The 19377-nt window shown below is 43.6% G+C and overlaps 1 protein-coding gene across 1 annotated transcript in view; it reads left to right on the top strand.

Annotated features, from left to right (window-relative positions):
• The window catches only part of MLLT10 (MLLT10 histone lysine methyltransferase DOT1L cofactor), a 2165838-nt gene that overhangs the window by 598565 nt on the left and 1547896 nt on the right, over window positions 1-19377 (top strand). The window contains exon 3 of the mRNA XM_044065494.1: window positions 2685-2777. Within this exon, the coding sequence (XP_043921429.1) occupies window positions 2685-2777 (93 nt within the window). The remainder of the gene's footprint in view (window positions 1-2684; window positions 2778-19377) is intronic.

The following is a 19377-nucleotide window of genomic DNA, read 5'->3' as shown; positions in this document are numbered from 1 at the left end:
ACAGATTTGGTTTCCGTTCCTCCATCGTCACCTATTGGTGCAGCCGTGGCATCTGGACCCAGTGCCAGACCTTCTGATTCACCAATCGGGTCAGCTGCATCGCTCTATTCCTTCTCTCAACCTCACAGCTTGGTTGCTCCACTTCCTTCCTTAGCCAGGCTTCCTATGATCTCTAATCCTGTTAGGGATATCATAGTGGCTTCCCTTAAATCCCCTACTAGAAGGATTTATACCAGCAAGTGGAAACGCTTCTCTTGTTGGGCAAAAGCTAAAAATATAGATCCCTTTACTACCCCTGTTCATGCAGTTTTGGATTTCTTAGCGGAAATCTTTCACTCGGGCTCTTCATCTTCCACGGTCAAAGTTCAGTTGGCTGCTATCTCGAACTTTCATGTCGGGTTTGCAGATCACAACATTATGTCCCACAGGCTTTGTAGCGCCTTTCTAAAAGGAATTTTTCTCCTTAAACCTCCAGTCAGGAGTCCTCCTCCTCAATGGGACCTAAATCTAGTGCTGACATCCTTTATTCTTCCTCCCTTCGAGCCAGCTGTTTCATGTTCCCTGAAGTTTCTTTCATGGAAAACACTCTTCCTTGTTGCTATTACCTCGGCAAGGAGAGTGTCAGAACTTCATGCTCTCTCTGTTCGTCCCCCTTATTTGGTCTTCCACAAAGACAGGGTATCCTTGAGAACTAATCCAACCTTTTTGCCTAAGGTGGCCTCGAAAAATAATTTGAATCAATCTATTGACCTCCCTGTATTTTTCCCTAATTACTCAAACAGATCGGAACAAAAATTACTTTATCTTGATGTTCACCGCCAACTCAGATATTATTTGGACAGAACAAAACAATTCAGGAAATCCGATCAGCTCTTTCTTTCTTATGCTGAAAATAAGAAAGGCCTTCCTGTCTCCAAAGTGACCTTATCTAGATGGCTTTCTTCCACCATCTCCGAAATCTATCAGCTCAGGGGAAAACAGCTGTGCTCAAAACCAAAAGCGCATTCAACCAGAAGCTTAGCCACTTCCACAGCTTTTCAGGCTAGACTTCCATTAGACACTATTTGTGCAGCAGCCACTTGGGCCACTCCTCATACCTTTGTTTCTCATTACAAATTGGATTTGGCCTCCAGGGATAGAGCCAGTTTTGGCTCTACAGTTCTCAAGAGTCTGTTCCATTGAGCCACCCAGGATAGAGGTGCTAGGGACGCGGTCCCATCAAGCAAGAATGAAGGCGAGATTGACAACTTAACATTGAGAAGTTATGTACCTACCATAACGTTCCATGTTAGTTGTCTTCTCTCGCCTTCTTTCTTGCGACCCTCCCTCCTGCCCCCTGGCCTGGACAGACCTTTTTTTCTCCCTATATGGAAGATTGCTTCTTAGGAACAGCTAGTTGTCTGGTCTTCCTTATAGCCCATCCTTTAGGCCTTTTGCCTTTCTTTCCTTCTGGGAAGTTTTTTGTGCTAGGTGTTATTGCCTATAGGTACCAAACGAGATCTGGGTACTTACCGCCTTGCATCATGGGATATGGGGCTGCCTTGAGCTGGTAAAAGTGACTCTCGAGCTTAGCAAAGTGCTGAGTTGGAGCCGAGGATCGGCTCCGAACCCATCAAGAAAGAAAGAAGGCGAGAGAAGACAACTAACATGGAACGTTATGGTAGGTACATAACTTCTCATTTCTTCATGCCAAAAGTGGCCACTGATCACAAGCTAAACCAGCCTATTCATCTACTAGTGTGACTTCCAAACCATACTGATAAAGGAGAAAGTAGTGCATACACTAGATGTCTACAAACAGCTACATTTCTACCTTCACAGAACGAAGTCTGCAAGAAAAGATTTGCAATTGTTTGTGGACTTTGCAGCTTCCAGAATAGGCAGAAGTCTCTCTAAAATAATCATCTGCAGATGCCTCTCAGACAACATTTTTTGCATATTTTTGTGTAGAAACAAGCCCTTACCCTTCAAGCTGAAAGCTCATTCCAACATGTCAATCACAGCTTTTACAGCACTTAGGAAGAACTTCATAGGAGAAATTTGCTTAGAAGTATTGTGGTCTGTATTAACATACCTTTGCCAGACATTACAAGGTGGATATGAATTCTGGATCCTGAACCTCCTTTGGAGCTACCATCCTTAAGGATATCCTGTCATGATTCCACCCAGGATAAAAAAAAAAGCTAGCTTGGGATTTTGTCCCACAAATCGAACAGGAAGTATGGGATGAAAGTAGGTTACAGATGTTATGTACTTAGCAAAACATTGGATCTTTTTCATCCCTAGTCCATCCAATTCAACAACCCAGCAATCATGCCACAACCAAATTGTCATATCCATCAGGAAGGACCTGATAGACCTGTTCGAGGTCTTTCCATCCCCCATCCTTCATTTTCAGTGGAGTCGCTCATTGTGTATGTTCCTGCAGTCCTTAATGAGTTCACAGCAAACTCGATCTGAAGGAAGGTGTGAGGACAGGTGCATTATGGGAGCTCTGTGAAAGAGCTCAAGGCTGGTAGCACTAAAGTAATTGATGGACTAGATCCGAAGAGTGGCTGAATCCCACAAGTCAAATCAGATGGACTAGGGATGAAAAGGAACCAGCCTTTATGGTAAGCGTGTAACTTCCATATATTTGTCTGTATACAAATTTTAAGTTTTTTTTGTTTGTTTGTTTTGTTTAGAAACATAAAGAACGGGACAAACAAAAACTGAAGAGACCGCCAGATTCCTGTCCAGCTCTTGCTCCATCTGTTGCTGCTACTGCTGCTGAAAAGGTTAGCATTGTTATACTAACCCTAGAAAACATATTCTTGAGATCATTACAACCATGCCTTAATCTGCTCTAGGTTCCTGAACTTTTACACTCAGTCCTTTTCATGACGAAGTGTCTGATGTAACCCTTGGATTTTTAGTTATGTAGCAGTCTTACTATTGTGGTGTATGTTCAGAAAAAGTAAAGGAGATGAAAAGTAATGAAGAAGACATGAATTGCAATCACATTTAAGATATTTTGAATAAATGCTGATACTAGACTGACTTGTTGTGCTTTACTGAAGGACATATGGAGTATTTATTCCAGAATATGAAGTCATATTTGTTCTCTGTTGTGCAGACTCTGGCATAAAAGTTTTATCAAGTCTGATGCAGTTGTTGGTATGCTGGAATACATTAGGAACACAGCAATATTGTATAGTAATGGGAGTCTGTGTTTTTGTTATGCTGGGGCACTTAGGTTCATAGGTTCATACTAGGCTATCTGCCCTAGGGCATTTATAAGCCTAGCCAGAATGTGTTTGGCTTTCGCCACCCATTTTCAATTTATATTGCTATGCACTTTTTCGAGGTTAGTATACTGTGCCTCTCCCTAACAGTGACACAGAAGTGATACCCGGGGTAAACCTATGATCTCCCATCCACTCATCAAGATTCCTCTTGAAGAGAGTCAATGAGGGACTCTGCCTAACCTGGACTGGGATTTTATTCCAGAGTGAAGGGAGCCTCTGGGTTATGAATCTGCCCCTCCAGCATGTCCTATTTATTTCAGTGCTGAGGTTCAAGTCTCTCGAGCGCGTAGCTCGATGGGATTTGGATTTTCTGAGGTGCAGCATGTCCATTAATTCCGGGTTGGACATGGCTTTATACGTCAGGCACAGATCGCCTCTGAACAGGCGGTATGCCACTGAGTAGAGCTGGAGTTTCTTTAACCGGGCAGCATATGGCATCTGTTTGAGCCCTTTGATCCTCTTGGTGAGGTACTTTTGGGGTCTTTCCAGTTGCTGCAGGTGTCTGGTAAGGTACATCCCAAAAGGGGCATTGTACTCAATTATGGGCCTGATGAGGGATGAGTAAAGAGGCACGATGACGTCCCCTGATCTAGATGTGAATCCCTTCATGATTAGGTGGGCTATATAAAATGTTTTTCTAACCACTTTGGCCACGTGGTTGTCAAATGAGAGATTGCTAGCAACTTGGGTCCCCAGGTCCCTCATTACTTCTTCTGTACTTAATGGATTACCACCTATGTGGTAGTTTGTGGGCACTTTGTTTTTGCCAAAGGGGATGACTATACACTTTTTGGCATTTAGCTTGAGGCCATGGCTCTGGCACCAGTTGTCTGTTTCTATGAGGCCCTTTTGGAGGATGCTTGTGTCGACTGGAGAGTCAATTATGGCGCCCAGTTTGCAGTCATCTGCGAACTTGGTCAGCCACAGTCCTTCCGTGTTGGGCTGTACCTCCGAGAAATATATACCGAACAAGAGAGGTCCCAGGACTGAGCCTTGTGGGACACCACTTGTAACTGGTTTGGAGTCTGACATGGCTCCAGCAATTCTAACCATGTGGGTTCTGTCCTTGAGCCAGTTTGCAATCCATCTAGTGACATAGGGGTTTATATTTAAGCTGGTGAGCTTATCTATAATGCCCGAGTGGGGTATTGTATTGAAGGCTTTTGCGAGGTCCAGGTAGGCTGTGTGGACCACCTTCCCCTCGTCAATGGCCTTGGTGACTGTTTCAAAGAAATCAACCAGGTTTAAGAGGCAGGATCTGCCCTTAACAAAGCCGAACTGGGTCGGATCCAGTGTTTGTAGGTCCCCAATATCTTTATTTATGAGGTCCATGATGATCCTTTCCATAGCTTTGCAGACCAAGCTAGTCAGGCTTATGGGCGATAGTTTCCAGGATCCGTTGAGGCGCCACCTTTATGGAGAGGGACCACTGTTGCTGTACGCCACTCTTTGGGCACATATCCTGTAGTAAGGCTGAGATTGAACAGTAGTTTTATGTTTGGGTTTAGCTCTTCTTGGAGTTCATGTAGGACGCAGCCGGGACACCATCTGGTCCCATTGATGCTGTGTTTTTGCTTTGGAGAGGCGGCTCTTACCTGAGCATCTGAGATGTCAGGGGCAGCACTCTGCTGGGATAGATATTTGCCTTTTGGTGGGAGAGGGAGAAGTTTGCGCTGAACCTGTCAGCTAGGATGTTGGCAATGTCTGTGGGTTCGGTGTATTTTTTGTCATTTTGGACTAATTCTGAGCATATCTGGGAATTACCACCCAGGTTCCTAACATAACTAAAGAAAGCCTTGTGATTATCCTTAGTGTCCTGTGCAATTTTTCTCTTGAAGCTGGCCTTAGACAATTTTATGTGTGCCCGTAGTTTTTTGCTAATACTGATCAGTGATGCCTTCCCTTTTTGGGATTTTTCTCTATCATTTAGTAGCTTCCTCCTTCTATTGTATAGTTTGTTTATGGCTGGGGTCCACCAGACAGGACGTCTGGAGGATTGGGTCTTGGTTTTATTTGGGATCGCATGATCCATGCATTCCTGAAGGTGTTCATAGAATGTGTTTATAAAGGATTCTGCGGTCTGGGCCGTATTTTCCACAGGCCCGGGGGCTTTGAAGGATTCCACCTCAGTTTTGAGGAGTGTGAAATTTGCTTTAGAAGTTTTTCACTGTGGTTTTCTGGGCACGGGGTGGGGTCGGGATGTGAATATCCAGTGAGATTAGTTTATGGTCTGATCTTACCAGTGAGGGATACACTTCTGGTCTGGAGCATAGAGTCACCATGTTGGTGATGATCAGGTCCAGTATGTTTTCCCTCTTGTGGGAGTGGTAACAAGTTGTTCCATAGCATTTGAGTTTATAAATTCTAGGAACCTTTGGGCTAGGGTGTTGGAGCTAGAGTAATGCTCCCAGTCTATGTTTGGGTAGTTGAAGTCGCCCAATATAATGGTGTTTGGAGAGAGCTTCATATTTTCCAGTGTTCTCAGGAAGGCCGAGTGGGGTTCCTGGGTTTGGGAGGGTGGTCTGTAGCAGGCTGTAAACTGGAAGGCAGTTTTACCCACTGTTAGTTGCACATGGATAGTCTCTGATGCTTCGTGCTTTGCCACCAACCTGGAGGTGTGGGTATCTTTGATGAATATCGATACTCCCCCTCCTTTTGTGGTTCGGTCCAAGTTTTGGGGCCGAAAAGCATGGTATGAGGTATAACCTGGTAGTGCTGGGGTGCTCTCGGGAGCCCTGAACCAGGTTTCTGTTACTGCACAGATATCGATGTTCTCCATGCTAAGGAGTGTTTCGAGTGCGTGCATCTTGAGGTGTAGACTTCTGGCGTTGAGTAGCATTACTCTTAGTTTCTTATCCCTTGTGATACCTATGGAGGTGGGTTTGTCTTTTGAGCCTTGCCTTAAAAAGGCACTATGGGGGTAGCAAGAGCCTTTGCCAATATCCGAAAGCCCATGGGTGACAGGTGCAAGCCGTCCCTAGCGAAGCATCGTGGCTTGTCGAGCATATCATCCCAAGCTGACAGGCATTGGATCCCCTTTGAATGACACCAGTACTTAAGCCAGTTGTTGAAATTGATCATCTTGTCTTCATATTGTGGCATCATTCTTGGTGAGGGTAAGATGCTACTCAAGGTCAGGGTCATACCGGCCTGGGCTACATGCTCAGAGAGCTCCTTTATGTCTCTTTTCATGTAGTCCAGGGAGGTACGTCTCAGGTCATTCACACCAGCATGGGCAATGACTGAGTCATATTTGTACTTGCCTTGGAGTGACCTGAGTGCTTGTGTTATGTGGCGGATCCTAGCACCCGACAGGCTGCTCACCGTGACCCTCTCCTTGTTCAGCCTGGTGAGCGGGACGTTAGTGTGCCTGACGATAGAGTCACCTATTACAAGTTTATCGGGTGTGTTGTTTAGTCTTAAGGACTGTGACTGTTTGGCACACTGGCTTTGTGAGATATGTGTTGCACGTGTTTTGTTTTGGGGTAGCGGCTGCTTGGGTGTCTGCTTTGGAGGTCTCTGCTGCTTCGGCAGATCTTTATTTAGAGCCTCCGAGTATGTTTTTGTGTGATTATGTGTTTGGTTTGCTGTCGTGGTAGGTCTATGTGAGACTGGAATTGTAGTGAGTGTGGTTTCCTTCTCCTCCTGACTGGTTATGCCAGTACTGAGTTGAGAGAGCTTAGCCTCCAGTTTGGCTATATGGTTGCATCTCTCACATGTGCTGGAATTTGTTGGGAGGAGGAGAGGGTTGTCTGTGTACATGAGGCAGTTGTAACATTGCCTCAAGATTCCCAGATTCACCAGCTGGACCGGAGAGGAGATTGACAACTGACCTTTGGACATGCTAGAATAATATTGGGAATTCCTTAATAATTGAAAACCAGGGCCAGTGGGGAGTGAGGGTGTAGTGCTTTTAATTTTTAGTGTTGACTTATATAATTGCTTTAGTGAGCAAGTGCCAGGTAACTTAAGTGCAATGTGTTACAGGTAACTTAAATGCAAAAATGACAAACAGTAACTTTCTTTCAAGTGAAACAAGTTAATAAGTACAGTAAGCAATGCAGATATCACTAGTGATCCACAGAAGCGCTGAGAAGCCGCGTATTAGGTTATAAACTTATAAAGGTTATCTTTCTGGGGGCTACTGCATTGTGTGTGTGTGTGTGTGTGTGTGTGCGCATTTATATATATTAGTTCCCCTTTATAGCCTCGAAATACTGAAATCTCAACTTTCAGTATCCAGAGACCATAAAGGCGAATTTTTAGAATAGCGGAAGTGTATAATCATGAATTTGTGGTTATTGCTTTACACTTCTTTATGTGTGGGGGTTTGTATGGATGGTGCACTGTGTCGTGTGTGGATTTAGGTGTGATTTAAGGCAAGTGAGTGTTTTGTAATGGTTTTGGGTGTGAGTTTTGAATGTAAGTGAGTGTTTGTAAGTTGTACCTTTGGGTTAGGGTAGGCAGGTGAATGTACGACTGTAAGTGTTGGTGTTTGTATATGTGTGATGTGTGTTTGTGCGTGTGAGTGAGGGGATTGTAGAATGCTGGATGTGAGTTTGCTGTCTTTTCCTGTTTGTGTGATCTCAGAGTTACTATATAATAAGTAGGGCGGGTGCAGGGTGCCTTGCACCCCTTGTAGTGTAGATGTGTTGGTTTGTGATGTTGTGTTTGAATGTTTTGTTGTTTGAATTATTGTAGTGTGGGTAGGATAGTGTATGTGTTGTGTGGTTCATGATGTGTTTATGTTCGATATTTTCTATTTCGCAGTTTTGGGGTTTCGGGATTTTGAATGAAATTCGAGATTCCAGTATTTCGAGATTATAAAGGGGAACCATATATGTGTGTGTGTGTGTATATAGAGAAAGAAATATGGATGAGCAAAGTTATTTTTGTACATCTCTCATTTGTGTGTGTGTGTGTGTATATATATATTTATATGTGTATATATATATATATATATATATATATATATATATATATGGATCTACTTCATTAGATCGAACATATTACAGGTTCAAACCATATGTGGCCGAGACCATATGTTCGAACTTGTAATAGTTCAAACACTGAAGTAAAAAAAGAAAAAAACAACAAAAAACAACATTAAACGTCTGTAGCAGGGGGGGCTATGCCCCCCCACACCCCCCTTACTTAAATATACCAACTCATAGATTACACTACATTGCGGAAAAGGGAAATCTTCTCGTTCTGCACTGTATGGAGATCTCCATTCAGTCTGATCGAACATTTACAACTTCGAACATATGTTCTCGGCCATATGAGGTTCGAACTTGTTATATGTTCGATCTACTGAGGGGGACCCAGATATAGATATAGATATATATATATATATATATATATATATATATATATATATATATATATATATATATAGATAGATAGATAGATATGTATATGTATAATACGTGAGTGTGACAGTTCAATGAAATGTTTAAACTTCGCACCACAAATGATCACATTCAAATGTTTGATCCCCAAAACATCAAAAACTACAAAAAAGTTTTGTTTCAGGGGGGCTGAACCCCCCACACCATCTGCTAAATTTATATACCAACTCTGAGATCACAGTACAAGGGGGAAGGGTACATTTCCCAAGTCCTGCTGTGTTGTAATCTCAGTCAGGAAAATCCAGTAATGTTTGATCAGCTGTACATGTTTTTCCACCTTTCAGAAAATATATTCTCAAGGAAAGAAATGTTGCAAGAATGTAGAATGTTTGTGAACAGACAAACTGTGTGAGCCAGTGTCAAACAGTGCATGGAAGCAAGCAACACCGAAAGTACATACACTGAAAATTAAATCTTGCTTTTTTAAAATCTGAAAATGTAGATGAGTCCAACACCCTCTGAAAACATGTTCCCCACACCTCTTTTTATGGCTTGTCAACCCCACCCCCATATTTATATGCCCACATTTGGACATCATGGGGTAAGGAAAACTCCCATTTTCCGAAATGCACTGGGCAGTACAAGTAAAGATTGCACATAGTCTTTTAATGCCAGTTGTCTGCACTGCATTCTATAGCTGCATCTGAATAGTTGTGCCGCATAAGGCCACCAAATACAATAAGTATCTCGTAAGGATATGATATAGGTCTAGCTTGTACCCAGGTCAGATATATGGAATACTATTAATCAGTATTCGTAACTATAACCGGTAGTGTACAACAGGCAGGATTCTGACTTCCAGTATTCTGTATTCAGCATTTATTTTTTATCTATTGCTTCTACATAGTGTTAGCTCCAAATGTATGACTTGGTTGATTTGCAGAGTTGTTTTCAAAGTGTCACAAATCCCTTACCTGGGTGAGGGATGATCTGTGCAGACTGGGGTTCAAGGAGAACACACAAAGTCTTGTTTTACTTATACTCACAGGATTGTTTTCCTGGAGTATCTGCTAGATATTTCAGTTCAAAGAGCTTTTCTTCCATGGGATAAAGTAAATCTGTATTTAGATCTGTTCTTCAGTTTTCCACGCAAACTATAGCCTCATTAGAGAGATTTCTCCAAATTTTGGGTTTCATGGCTTTTATGATTCTCATGATTCTTCTAGCAAGACTCCACAGGAGAAAAATCCTGTGGTACCTTAAATCTTTATGGTCACATCATCCCCTGACATTCTTAACTTGGAAAACCATGTTATTGATTGTTTTGGAGTTGTAAAAAGGGAGATTCTTTGATGGAGAAGTCTAGGTCTCCCATTTTTTTCCCTCAAGTTTCAGCACGGTCTGTCACAACAGAGACCTCAGACTTTGCTTGTTGAGTAGTGTCTGTGGGAGTAAAAAATCAAGGTCTTTAGAAAAAGCAGACCAAAACACACAAATCTAAGAGCAATATTGGCGCTTGTAAATGCACCCAGCTTTCCCAAACATCTGTGGTCCCTGGGACCATTCCAGATGTTTACAGATAACTCCAAGTGATGCGGCACATAAACAGGGGGACTATGACTTAAAACTGCTCAGACTAACCATGATAGTCTGGGATGTAGATTTTCAACACAGTCTCACTCAACAGGCATCCCTAATACAATCAGAGCAAAACTGTGGCATTCAAGTGGAGCAAGACCAGGACAGACTCTCAGGAATGGAAAATCAATCAGAGGGTCTTCCAAGAATTAATCCAGTGGTGCAGAGCACCTCAAATAAATCTTTTTGCTTCCACTCACAAAAATTATTTTGCAAAATTCTGCTCCAGTGCTCCATGCAAGAAGACCTGGAAGACTGGTGCTTTTTCTTTTATTTGGACAGTAATGGTCCTTTGTACTTTTCCATCCTTTCTGCTAAAACCAAGGTCAATTTGAAGACTCGTATGATGGATTCTCCTAAGGTCATTGTGGCGAGACTCCTCTGGCCCAGGCAGCAGTAGTTATTTTATTTTGGAAATGGCCTGGGGCAAGTACCACAAGCTTTCTCACAGACTATTCCTACTCGCACGGGATGGAGGGTATTTGATGCATCCCAACAACTACGTCTAACTGCCTGGACAATAGAGTCTTAATATCTTTAAGGCACCTCTTTTCTGAGGATGTGCAGTAGGAATTAAAGGAGGCAGGGAAACCTGCTAGAAGGAAATCACATATTGGCAAAAGGAGAAATATTTTCTATTTGGTGCCAAAACCAGAGCAAGCACCCTTTTAGAGATGGTGTTTCTCTTGTTCTACATTACTTGTGTGAGCCACTAGCCTCTGGCAATCATATTCATAGGTTTATAGGTAAGTACTAGGCTAGCTGACTTTTTGGGCCATTTTAAGTCTAGCCAGTCTCCCTTTTTGTGCTTGAAATAACCTATCACATTTGGTTATAACTTGGTCTTACCCATCCAGTGGTCAATAATTTTGTTACCCTTAATGAGAATAACTGGAATCGTACCATAGATAATATGAGGGGTCTCATGGATGGGATAAAGCATTTACGAGCTGCCTGTATCCATTAGTAGTACAGGGGACCATCCTGGGGTACATTTTCTGTTTTCTATCCATAGATCTAAGTTGCGCTTGAGTGTAGACAGGAGTTATTTATTTTATGTGGATGGGGAGTCTGTTCCACAGCAACAGTGTCTTCTGCGAGGTACACCTGTCCCTCAAAACTGTTCTATTGCTGTTGCAGAAGAGGTTTAGTTCCCTAGACTGAGTATTTCTTAATGCGTTTGACTTGCTGATGTGCAGTTAATCCATTAGTAACGAGTCAGAGGATGCTTTGTATGCCAGATACAGGTCACCTCTTAGCAGTCTGTAGGATACAGAGTATAGTGACAGAGCTTTGAGTTAGTCCACGTAGGACATGTTTAGACTGTGTATCCTTTTAATGAGGTTTGTGGGTATTCCTGTTGTTGCACATGTCTGGACAGATGCATGCCAAAGGGGGCATTATATTCGATGAGTAGCCTAATGAGAGCTGAGTAAAAGGGGACAGTGACATCCTTAGCTCTAGACACAATCCCTTAGTTTATGAGCTGTGCAGTATAGAAGGACTTTCTTACAACAATAGACACATGTTGGTGAATCCATCAAGATTCATTTTGCAGCCATTTTAGCATGGCTACTTATGAGGTTCCCCTCTTACAATGAAATGTCATGTAAAAATGGCTTTGAAAGGGGTTATCTGATTTCTGTTCAATGGATGGGTCTTCGACCATGGTCCGACTTTAAGACTTTGGATCCAAAGCATAGGCTGTTCCCCTTACCCATACTTCCCTGCAGACCCTGATATTACCCTGGCTTCGTTTGCTGCTCCTTTGCTACAGACGTGGATCTCTGTTGCTCAGTTGTGGGCTCTTACAGAAATGAGACTTTTTGGATAGTTACTAAAAATTTTCTCTAATAACTTTGCATGTGTATGTGTGTGTGTGTGTGTGTGTGTGTGTATATATATATATATATCAAAACCAAAACTGGACACAACCACCACAATGTTATAAAACCAGTATTTAATGTCGAAGTAAAACAAAATGAGATAAAATAAGCGCTTTCACATGCTACACAGGCATGCTTCTTCAGATTTCACAAACACATTTTCAAACAGTTCTTAAATACTAACTGCACAACCAAATAATTGAATAATATCTGGCTTTCAACCAGGAGCTGGTTGCCTTAAAATATTGCTTGCTCAATCAGTCAGTTATTGAATCCATTATTCAATTATTTGGTTGTGCAGTTAGTATTTAAGAACTGTTTGAAAATGTGTTTGTGAAATCTGAAGAAGCATGCCTGTGTAGCATGTAAAAGTGCTTATTTTATCTCATTTTGTTTTACTTCGACATTAAATACTGGTTTTATAACATCATGGCGGTTGTGTCCAGTTTTGGTTTTGATACTTTTCTCTTTGGGAACTACAACCTTCAGATGGTAGCAGCACTTATTTATATATATATATATATATATATATATATATATATATATGTGTGTATATATATATATATGTGTGTGTGTGTGTGTGTGTGGTGCTGCGGTAGCGTTGTTGCCTCACAGTAAGACGCTGTCCGGTTCAATTCTCAGCTAGAGCGTCTTCTGCGTGGAGGCCTGTGTGAATGGGCGTACCTTAGTTGAAGGTTGTGTGTCAGGGCTGGTAACGCGGCACATAAAAATCAACTACCAATCATTAGCGGACCGGAGTTACGCTGTGGCGACCCCTAACCGGGAAAGCCGCAAGACACAACAACAATATATTAATATATACAAAACCTTTACCTCCAATTTCATTTTTTTAATTCTCTGTCATTCTCCCTCATTCCTGGGTCATTGAAGCCCCATTTATTGTTAATTGTAAAAAAAAAAAAAAATAGTGGAGTTTAACATAGTTAATTGTAGTGTGTGTTTCTATTAGAAAGTGTTGTTGATCCTTCTTACTACCTTTTCTTGTTGTTAATGTTGTGGTGAATTCATAGCCATGTCATAAAAACTGTCAGGGTTTAAAAAATATATGGTCTGTGGACACGGTACAATACTCCAATGCACACTAAACGTGTGTGCTGCCTACTTAGATGTTTAGGACTAATTTCTGTTCTGCCCCTGCCTTAGCATTCGAGGCGGTTGAGAAAGCACTGTCCTTATCGCATTCTGTGTCACTCATTTCCCCACATCACCAATGGAATACCCTTGGGTTATGAACTTGCTCATCCATTCCCGTTAGGACAGCTGGGTCCATCGAGCCTCAATACGGTATGTATTGGGGACTCCCAGACCTCTGTCAAGGCCTCCCCAGAACAACCCATTGTGGAAGTTTCTTGGAGGCTTACATGCAAAAGGAGACGCATTGACTCCCCCAGGAGTTAACTGAAGACACTGACTTCAATCAAGGGGAAGGGTCCCCCAGATCCCCTCCATGTGAATGTCACATTGGCGGAGATCCTCAAACTTTTGAGACAGTCAGGTGGCCTACCAAAGCCCCCCTCTGCGGAGGAATCAGAGTTCCTTGAAGGTATTAGATCTGGCCCAGAGATATCTTGGTGTTCCTCCTGTCGGTGAGATAGTGGAGCTAATTTCCAAGCTGGCATGGAAGGAGCCAAATGTGACTGATAAACTGGACAAGTATTTAGTACGTCACAGTGAACTCCAACAATTATAAGTTTCTCCCTGTTCAAACAATAGAATTTATATAGGCAAAGTTGGCTACAACTTGTCAGAGAGCGTGACTCCCTCAGAAGAGATTGTCATCCCTTCATAACTATGCATTAGAGTTTCTCTCCTACCAGAGACCACCTACAGTATTGGTTCTTTGACTGCTAGGTTCAGTGGTTGCATCCATTGCATTTGTTCCTCATGTGAGGTTTCGTACAAGAGTGTTTCAGTGCATCATTGTTGTATAGTGGTCCATCAGGCATCAAGTCAGTGATTTTCTCGATATTCCTAATAACTATATGCAAGACGCACATCCATTGATGGCTCGAGTCCCTGATGGTAGCACACGGTTGCTCGTTTGTATTTCCTTTACCAGAGACCATAGTGACCACAGATGTTTCCCAGCTGTTGAGGGGCAGTACATGGGAAAACAGTCCAAGGCACATGGTCCCCTTCTGAGGCTAGCCTACATATCATCATCCTAGGGAAGTTCTTGATTTGCAGGGCTTTCAGGACTCCTTCCCTCAAGGAGTTAGATCTCTCCAGGCAGGGAGAATATGTCTGTATTCTTTCACATAAACATGGGGGAACCTGTTCTGTCAAGAAGAGATGAGCGTGTGGCAAATGATATCTTCCAACTGCTTTCTTGTAGCAATGCGCATTCTGGGGAGATCCAGTGTTCTGGAGGACAGGATGAGTAGGCTTTTCGTCTTGTTTTATGACTGGTCCCTCAATGTGAAAGCGACAGAGTAGATTTTCTGTCACTAGGGTTGACCATGCTGCAATCTGTTTGCCTGTCCCCACATTACCAAGTACAGTAGGATGTCCTTCAAGGATGCATCTGCAGTCATAACATATGGGTTGTCCTGCCTCAGGCAGCCCTTCGGTCGGATTCCAAAGTCTGGGTCTGGCCTCGGCTGATGTCGCACTTCACCCGACGTCATAGCTCCTGGGGTATAAAGGCATCAGCCAACGCCATTTTCCTCAGTCTTTTTTGCCGCGCGGTGCCCGAAGCAGAAGCTGTTCGCAAGTGCCGGTCGGTCAGATCCAGAGATTTCTACTACCGAAGACTTCTAAAAAAGCTAAGTACCCCGTTGGGGACTCTTTCTTGCCTCAGCCGATGTCAGACAAAGTAAATAATTGTTTAACTTGTGGGAAACAAATACCTCATAAGGATTTCCACTCTTTACTGCCTTCCTTGCTTAGGCCCAGACCACGACGTATCAGCTTGTTTAGCCTGTGCTTCCTTCAACCGACGGACACTCAGACGTCGGTCGGAGTTTGCAGAAGAGTTTTTTGGCTCCACTTTTGCATATAAAATGCCGTCGGAAACTCCGACTACGCATTTAGCTAAAAAACGCAAGGAAAAGGACCGACACTCGCGGCCCGCGGTTTCGGCTGAAACCACGGTTAGGCCTACCGCGAGTGTCTCGGTTTCGGCTGAAACCGAGACCTCGGTTCTCCCTTCGGCCGAAAGCATGCCTCCGATAACCGAGGCCACACAGGCCATGGCTGAATCGGCTACAGAAATTACTGCTGAAGAAGCAGGCACCCAAGATTTGTCTGACACTATTCCGTTGGACATCTCTACTCCTGCACGTGGGGCAGCTAAGACCCCCTGCTTCTATGTCTATCAAGGCCTTTTCCAGGGCTAAAGCAGTTAAACTTTCCAAAGCCTTACCTACAAAAGCTCCCTCTCACAGGCCTACCTCAAGTTCCCAGATTCTCAGCCTTGCTGTGGACCTTATTTCTCTGATCAGGGGATCTCAACCTCACACAGATGGGGCCTCTCAACCCCCTCCTGATAAGAGGCCTAGGACTGAACCCCCTGAACCTCTCTCCTCGGACTATTCCTCGGATGGTTCAGATTTATCTGACCATCAGGAAGGCCCATACTCACCTTATGAGGATTCTGATGCAGAAGACTCCATTCCTTCTGCTTCACCTCCAGAAGAATTTTCATTTGGGGAAACCCTACTACACTCAATGAGGGAACACTTCCAATGGCAGGGTCAGGATTTTTCTGATTCTAGGAAAAGGCTAAGGACTTTTTTACACTTACCACAGCATAGGCCTTTAGCCATGCCACCTGTACTATCAGTTGTTGATGATGCATATAATGATGCCAGTACTGCCCCTGATTCTCTTCCTCCGGCCCCTGCCAAACCTGACAGATACTACAGGGTCCCAGACTCTCACTACCACTTGTATAAGGCTCATGCTGCAGACCCAGAAACCATTTCTCAGGGCCCTAAAGGTGTTGCAGCTGCCCCTGCCAAAAACCCACTTCCCTCTGAAAGAGAATCTAGAGCATTAGAGAGATGGGGTAAAAAGGTTTATACATCTGCTACTCTTTCTGCCAGGGTTTTAAACTGTCAATTTCACATGATACAGTACCAGGAATTTTTGTTAGACCAGCTAAATAAAAAGCTGGCTTCTCCTGAACCTATAGACCGTAAGTCCCTTCAGGATTTGGTACATAATTCTCAGCAGTCAGTAATCACTTCTTAAAATGTGGCTATGATGCACTGGAGGCTTCTTTTAGATCAGCTATGACTGGAGCAGTGATTCGAAGGCATGCCTGGTTAAAAGAACAATCCTTACCAGACCATATTAAGTCTAAACTCCTAGATGCTCCTATGGAGAAACAAAGTTTGTTTGGCTCCCCTGCACAGGAGGTTCTAAAGAAAGTGGAAGAAAAAGCAAAATCTGTCCAAACAGTCAAGGATTGTTTGCAGGTCCAACCTCCGAGGTTTAGCAGAAATTGGCCTTCAAAGAATTGGTCCTTTCCAGACACCTCCAGAGCACAGAGGGGCAGAAATAGACGCCCAAGAGGCACAAGTCAATCAAGGGGTGCCTGCAGGGGTCGTCAGTGGCAACCTGCCAACCAGAGAAGTGCCGCCACAGCTGCGACTACAACCACTTCCACAGGACAGACACAATGACTTGGCTCTGATTCCGCCTACCAGGGAACAACTGGAAGCACCCTTGGGCGGAAAGCTAGCTCTATTTTCAAAAAACTGGCATTGCATTACAGGAGACAAATGGACTTTACAAACAATAGATAAGGGCTACAGGTTTCACTTCCACACACTACCAAAAAAGAGAGGAATGCCAAACCTTCCACCAAGCCAAAATCAGAGGCTCTAAAACAAATCATGAGCTTACTAAGGATGAGAGCAATAGAAAAGGTACCATTTATAGAACAAGGCCAAGGATTTTACTCCAGACTATTCCTTGTACCAAGAAAAGAAAATCAGTGGAAGCCTATTCTCGACTTGTCCGCACTGAACACGTATCTCATTGTTCCAAAGTTCAAAATGCTGACCCTACAGCAACTTCTTCCCATGCTGGGCAAGGAGTCTTGGCTGGTGACTCTAGATCTCAAGGAGGCATACCTGCACGTCCCTATACGACCAGATTGCAGAAGACACCTCAGATTTCTTGCAGGATCAGAGCATTATCAATTCTCAGCATTGCCCTTTGGCTTATCTACTGCGCCCAGAGTATTCACAAAATGCCTGGCATCAGTAATTGCTCATTGCAGGCTTCAGGGAATTCAAATTTACCCATACCTGGACGACTGCCTAATACAAGCGGACAACAAGACAAAATTAATAAAGGGTTTGGCCAATGTCATACAACTGCTGCAAGCCTTGGGATACACAGTCAACATTCAAAAGTCAAGACTAGTGCCATCCCAAAGGATAACATTTTTGGGTGCAGAACTGGATACAATAACTCAGATGGCTTTTCTCACAGAGGAAAAACAAAAGCAACTACCAGTCTATTTCATGGCATTAACAACACAAACTCAGCTTACTGCAAGGAAAGTCCTGCAGGCCCGGTTACATGGCATCCTGCATAATATTGATCCCACATGCCAGGCTGCATATGAGAAAGTTACAATGGTACCTAAGGAATGTGTGGTCTCAACACAAACACAGTCTAGAAGCCCAGATACCAATCATTCCATGTCTGAAAAAAGAATTCCTGTGGTGGGCTCAGGCCTGTCAGATAAACAGAGGATTGCCTTTCCACAAACCACATCCAAGGCAGACCATCACCACGGACGCCTCAGACCTAGGCTGGGGGGCACACATGGAAGACAAGTGTATCCAAGGCCTATGGTCCCAAGACCAGCTGAATCTACACATAAATCTAAAGGAGATGCTGGCAATGAAACATGCAATCGAGGCATTCAGACCATTCCTCCAACAAGGACACCTGCTGATAAGGACGGACAATACCACAGTCATGTGGTACATCAACAAACAGGAAGGTACACACTCATACCCTCTATGCCGGATGGCAATGGACCTGTGGAACTTGGCACTGAATCTCAACATCCAACTGCAGGCCAGATTTGTACCAGGGAAAGAGAATTCACTAGCAGATAGCTTAAGCAGAACTACCACGGATGCTCACGAATGGATGCTGCATCCAGATATCTTCAAAACCATAACAAAGAAATGGGGAATGCCAGAGATAGACCTGTTCGCCTCCCCACACAACCACCAACTGAAGAAATTCTGCTCAAGTGTATACCACCCACTTGCCTGGAGGGTGGACTCCCTTTCTTTCAGCTGGAAGGCCCTGACAGTATATGCCTTTCCACCTCTTCCTTTGATGTACAAAGTTCTACTGAAGATCAGAGAGGAACAGCCAAAGGTAATTCTGATAGCTCCAGACTGGCCAACGCAACATTGGTACCCGCTACTGAGAAGCATGTCTCGGGCGCACTCGTGGCCTCTACCTCTATGTCCCTTACTTCTAACGCAGAACAACTACAAGACCCTGCATCCAAACTTGAAAACGCTGCAGCTAACTGCTTGGAAAATTGCATAAAACAAAACCAACCTGATTTATCTCAGAGGGTTAAGGACATTATCCTGGAGGCTCGCAGACCCTCCACAAGGAAAACATATTCAGCCAAATGGAAAAGATTCCTCATTTGGAGTGCAGAAAAGGGAGAAAATGTCACACTGGCAAACCTAGCACACATCCTGGAATACTTAGCAGAACTGTTCCACAATGGCCTGTCCTACTCCTCCATTAAGATTCATGCATCAGCAATTTCAGCAGAGTACAACATGGATCCTCCTGTCTTCTCTCATCCTCTCCTCAGGCAATTCTTGAGAGGAATCAAAAACGTAAAGCCTCCACGGAAACCACCTCTGCCTGCATGGGATCTCAACTTTGTGCTAGAAAAATTAACACTCCCCCCTTTTGAACCAGCAGCAACAGTAGACTTACAGTTCTTATCTTGGAAGACTGCCTTCCTGCTAGCAATCACTTCAGCAAGAAGGGTATCTGAGTTACAGGCATTAATGGCAGTGCAACCTTTCCTTATCTTCCATCAGGATAGAGTGTCTCTGAGAACCAATCCTACTTTTATGCCAAAGGTGGTCTCCAGGGTATCCTTGAACCAAGCTATACATTTACCTACATTCTTCCCCAACCCACAGAACAGGGGGGAAAAACTACTACACACCTTGGATGTACACAGAC

Source organism: Protopterus annectens, chromosome 3.part0, assembly GCF_019279795.1.
Source record: "Protopterus annectens isolate FY-2018-M chromosome 3.part0, PAN1.0, whole genome shotgun sequence".
Classification (NCBI taxonomy): domain Eukaryota; kingdom Metazoa; phylum Chordata; order Ceratodontiformes; family Protopteridae; genus Protopterus; species Protopterus annectens.
This window is presented reverse-complemented; position numbering and strand designations above follow the sequence as displayed.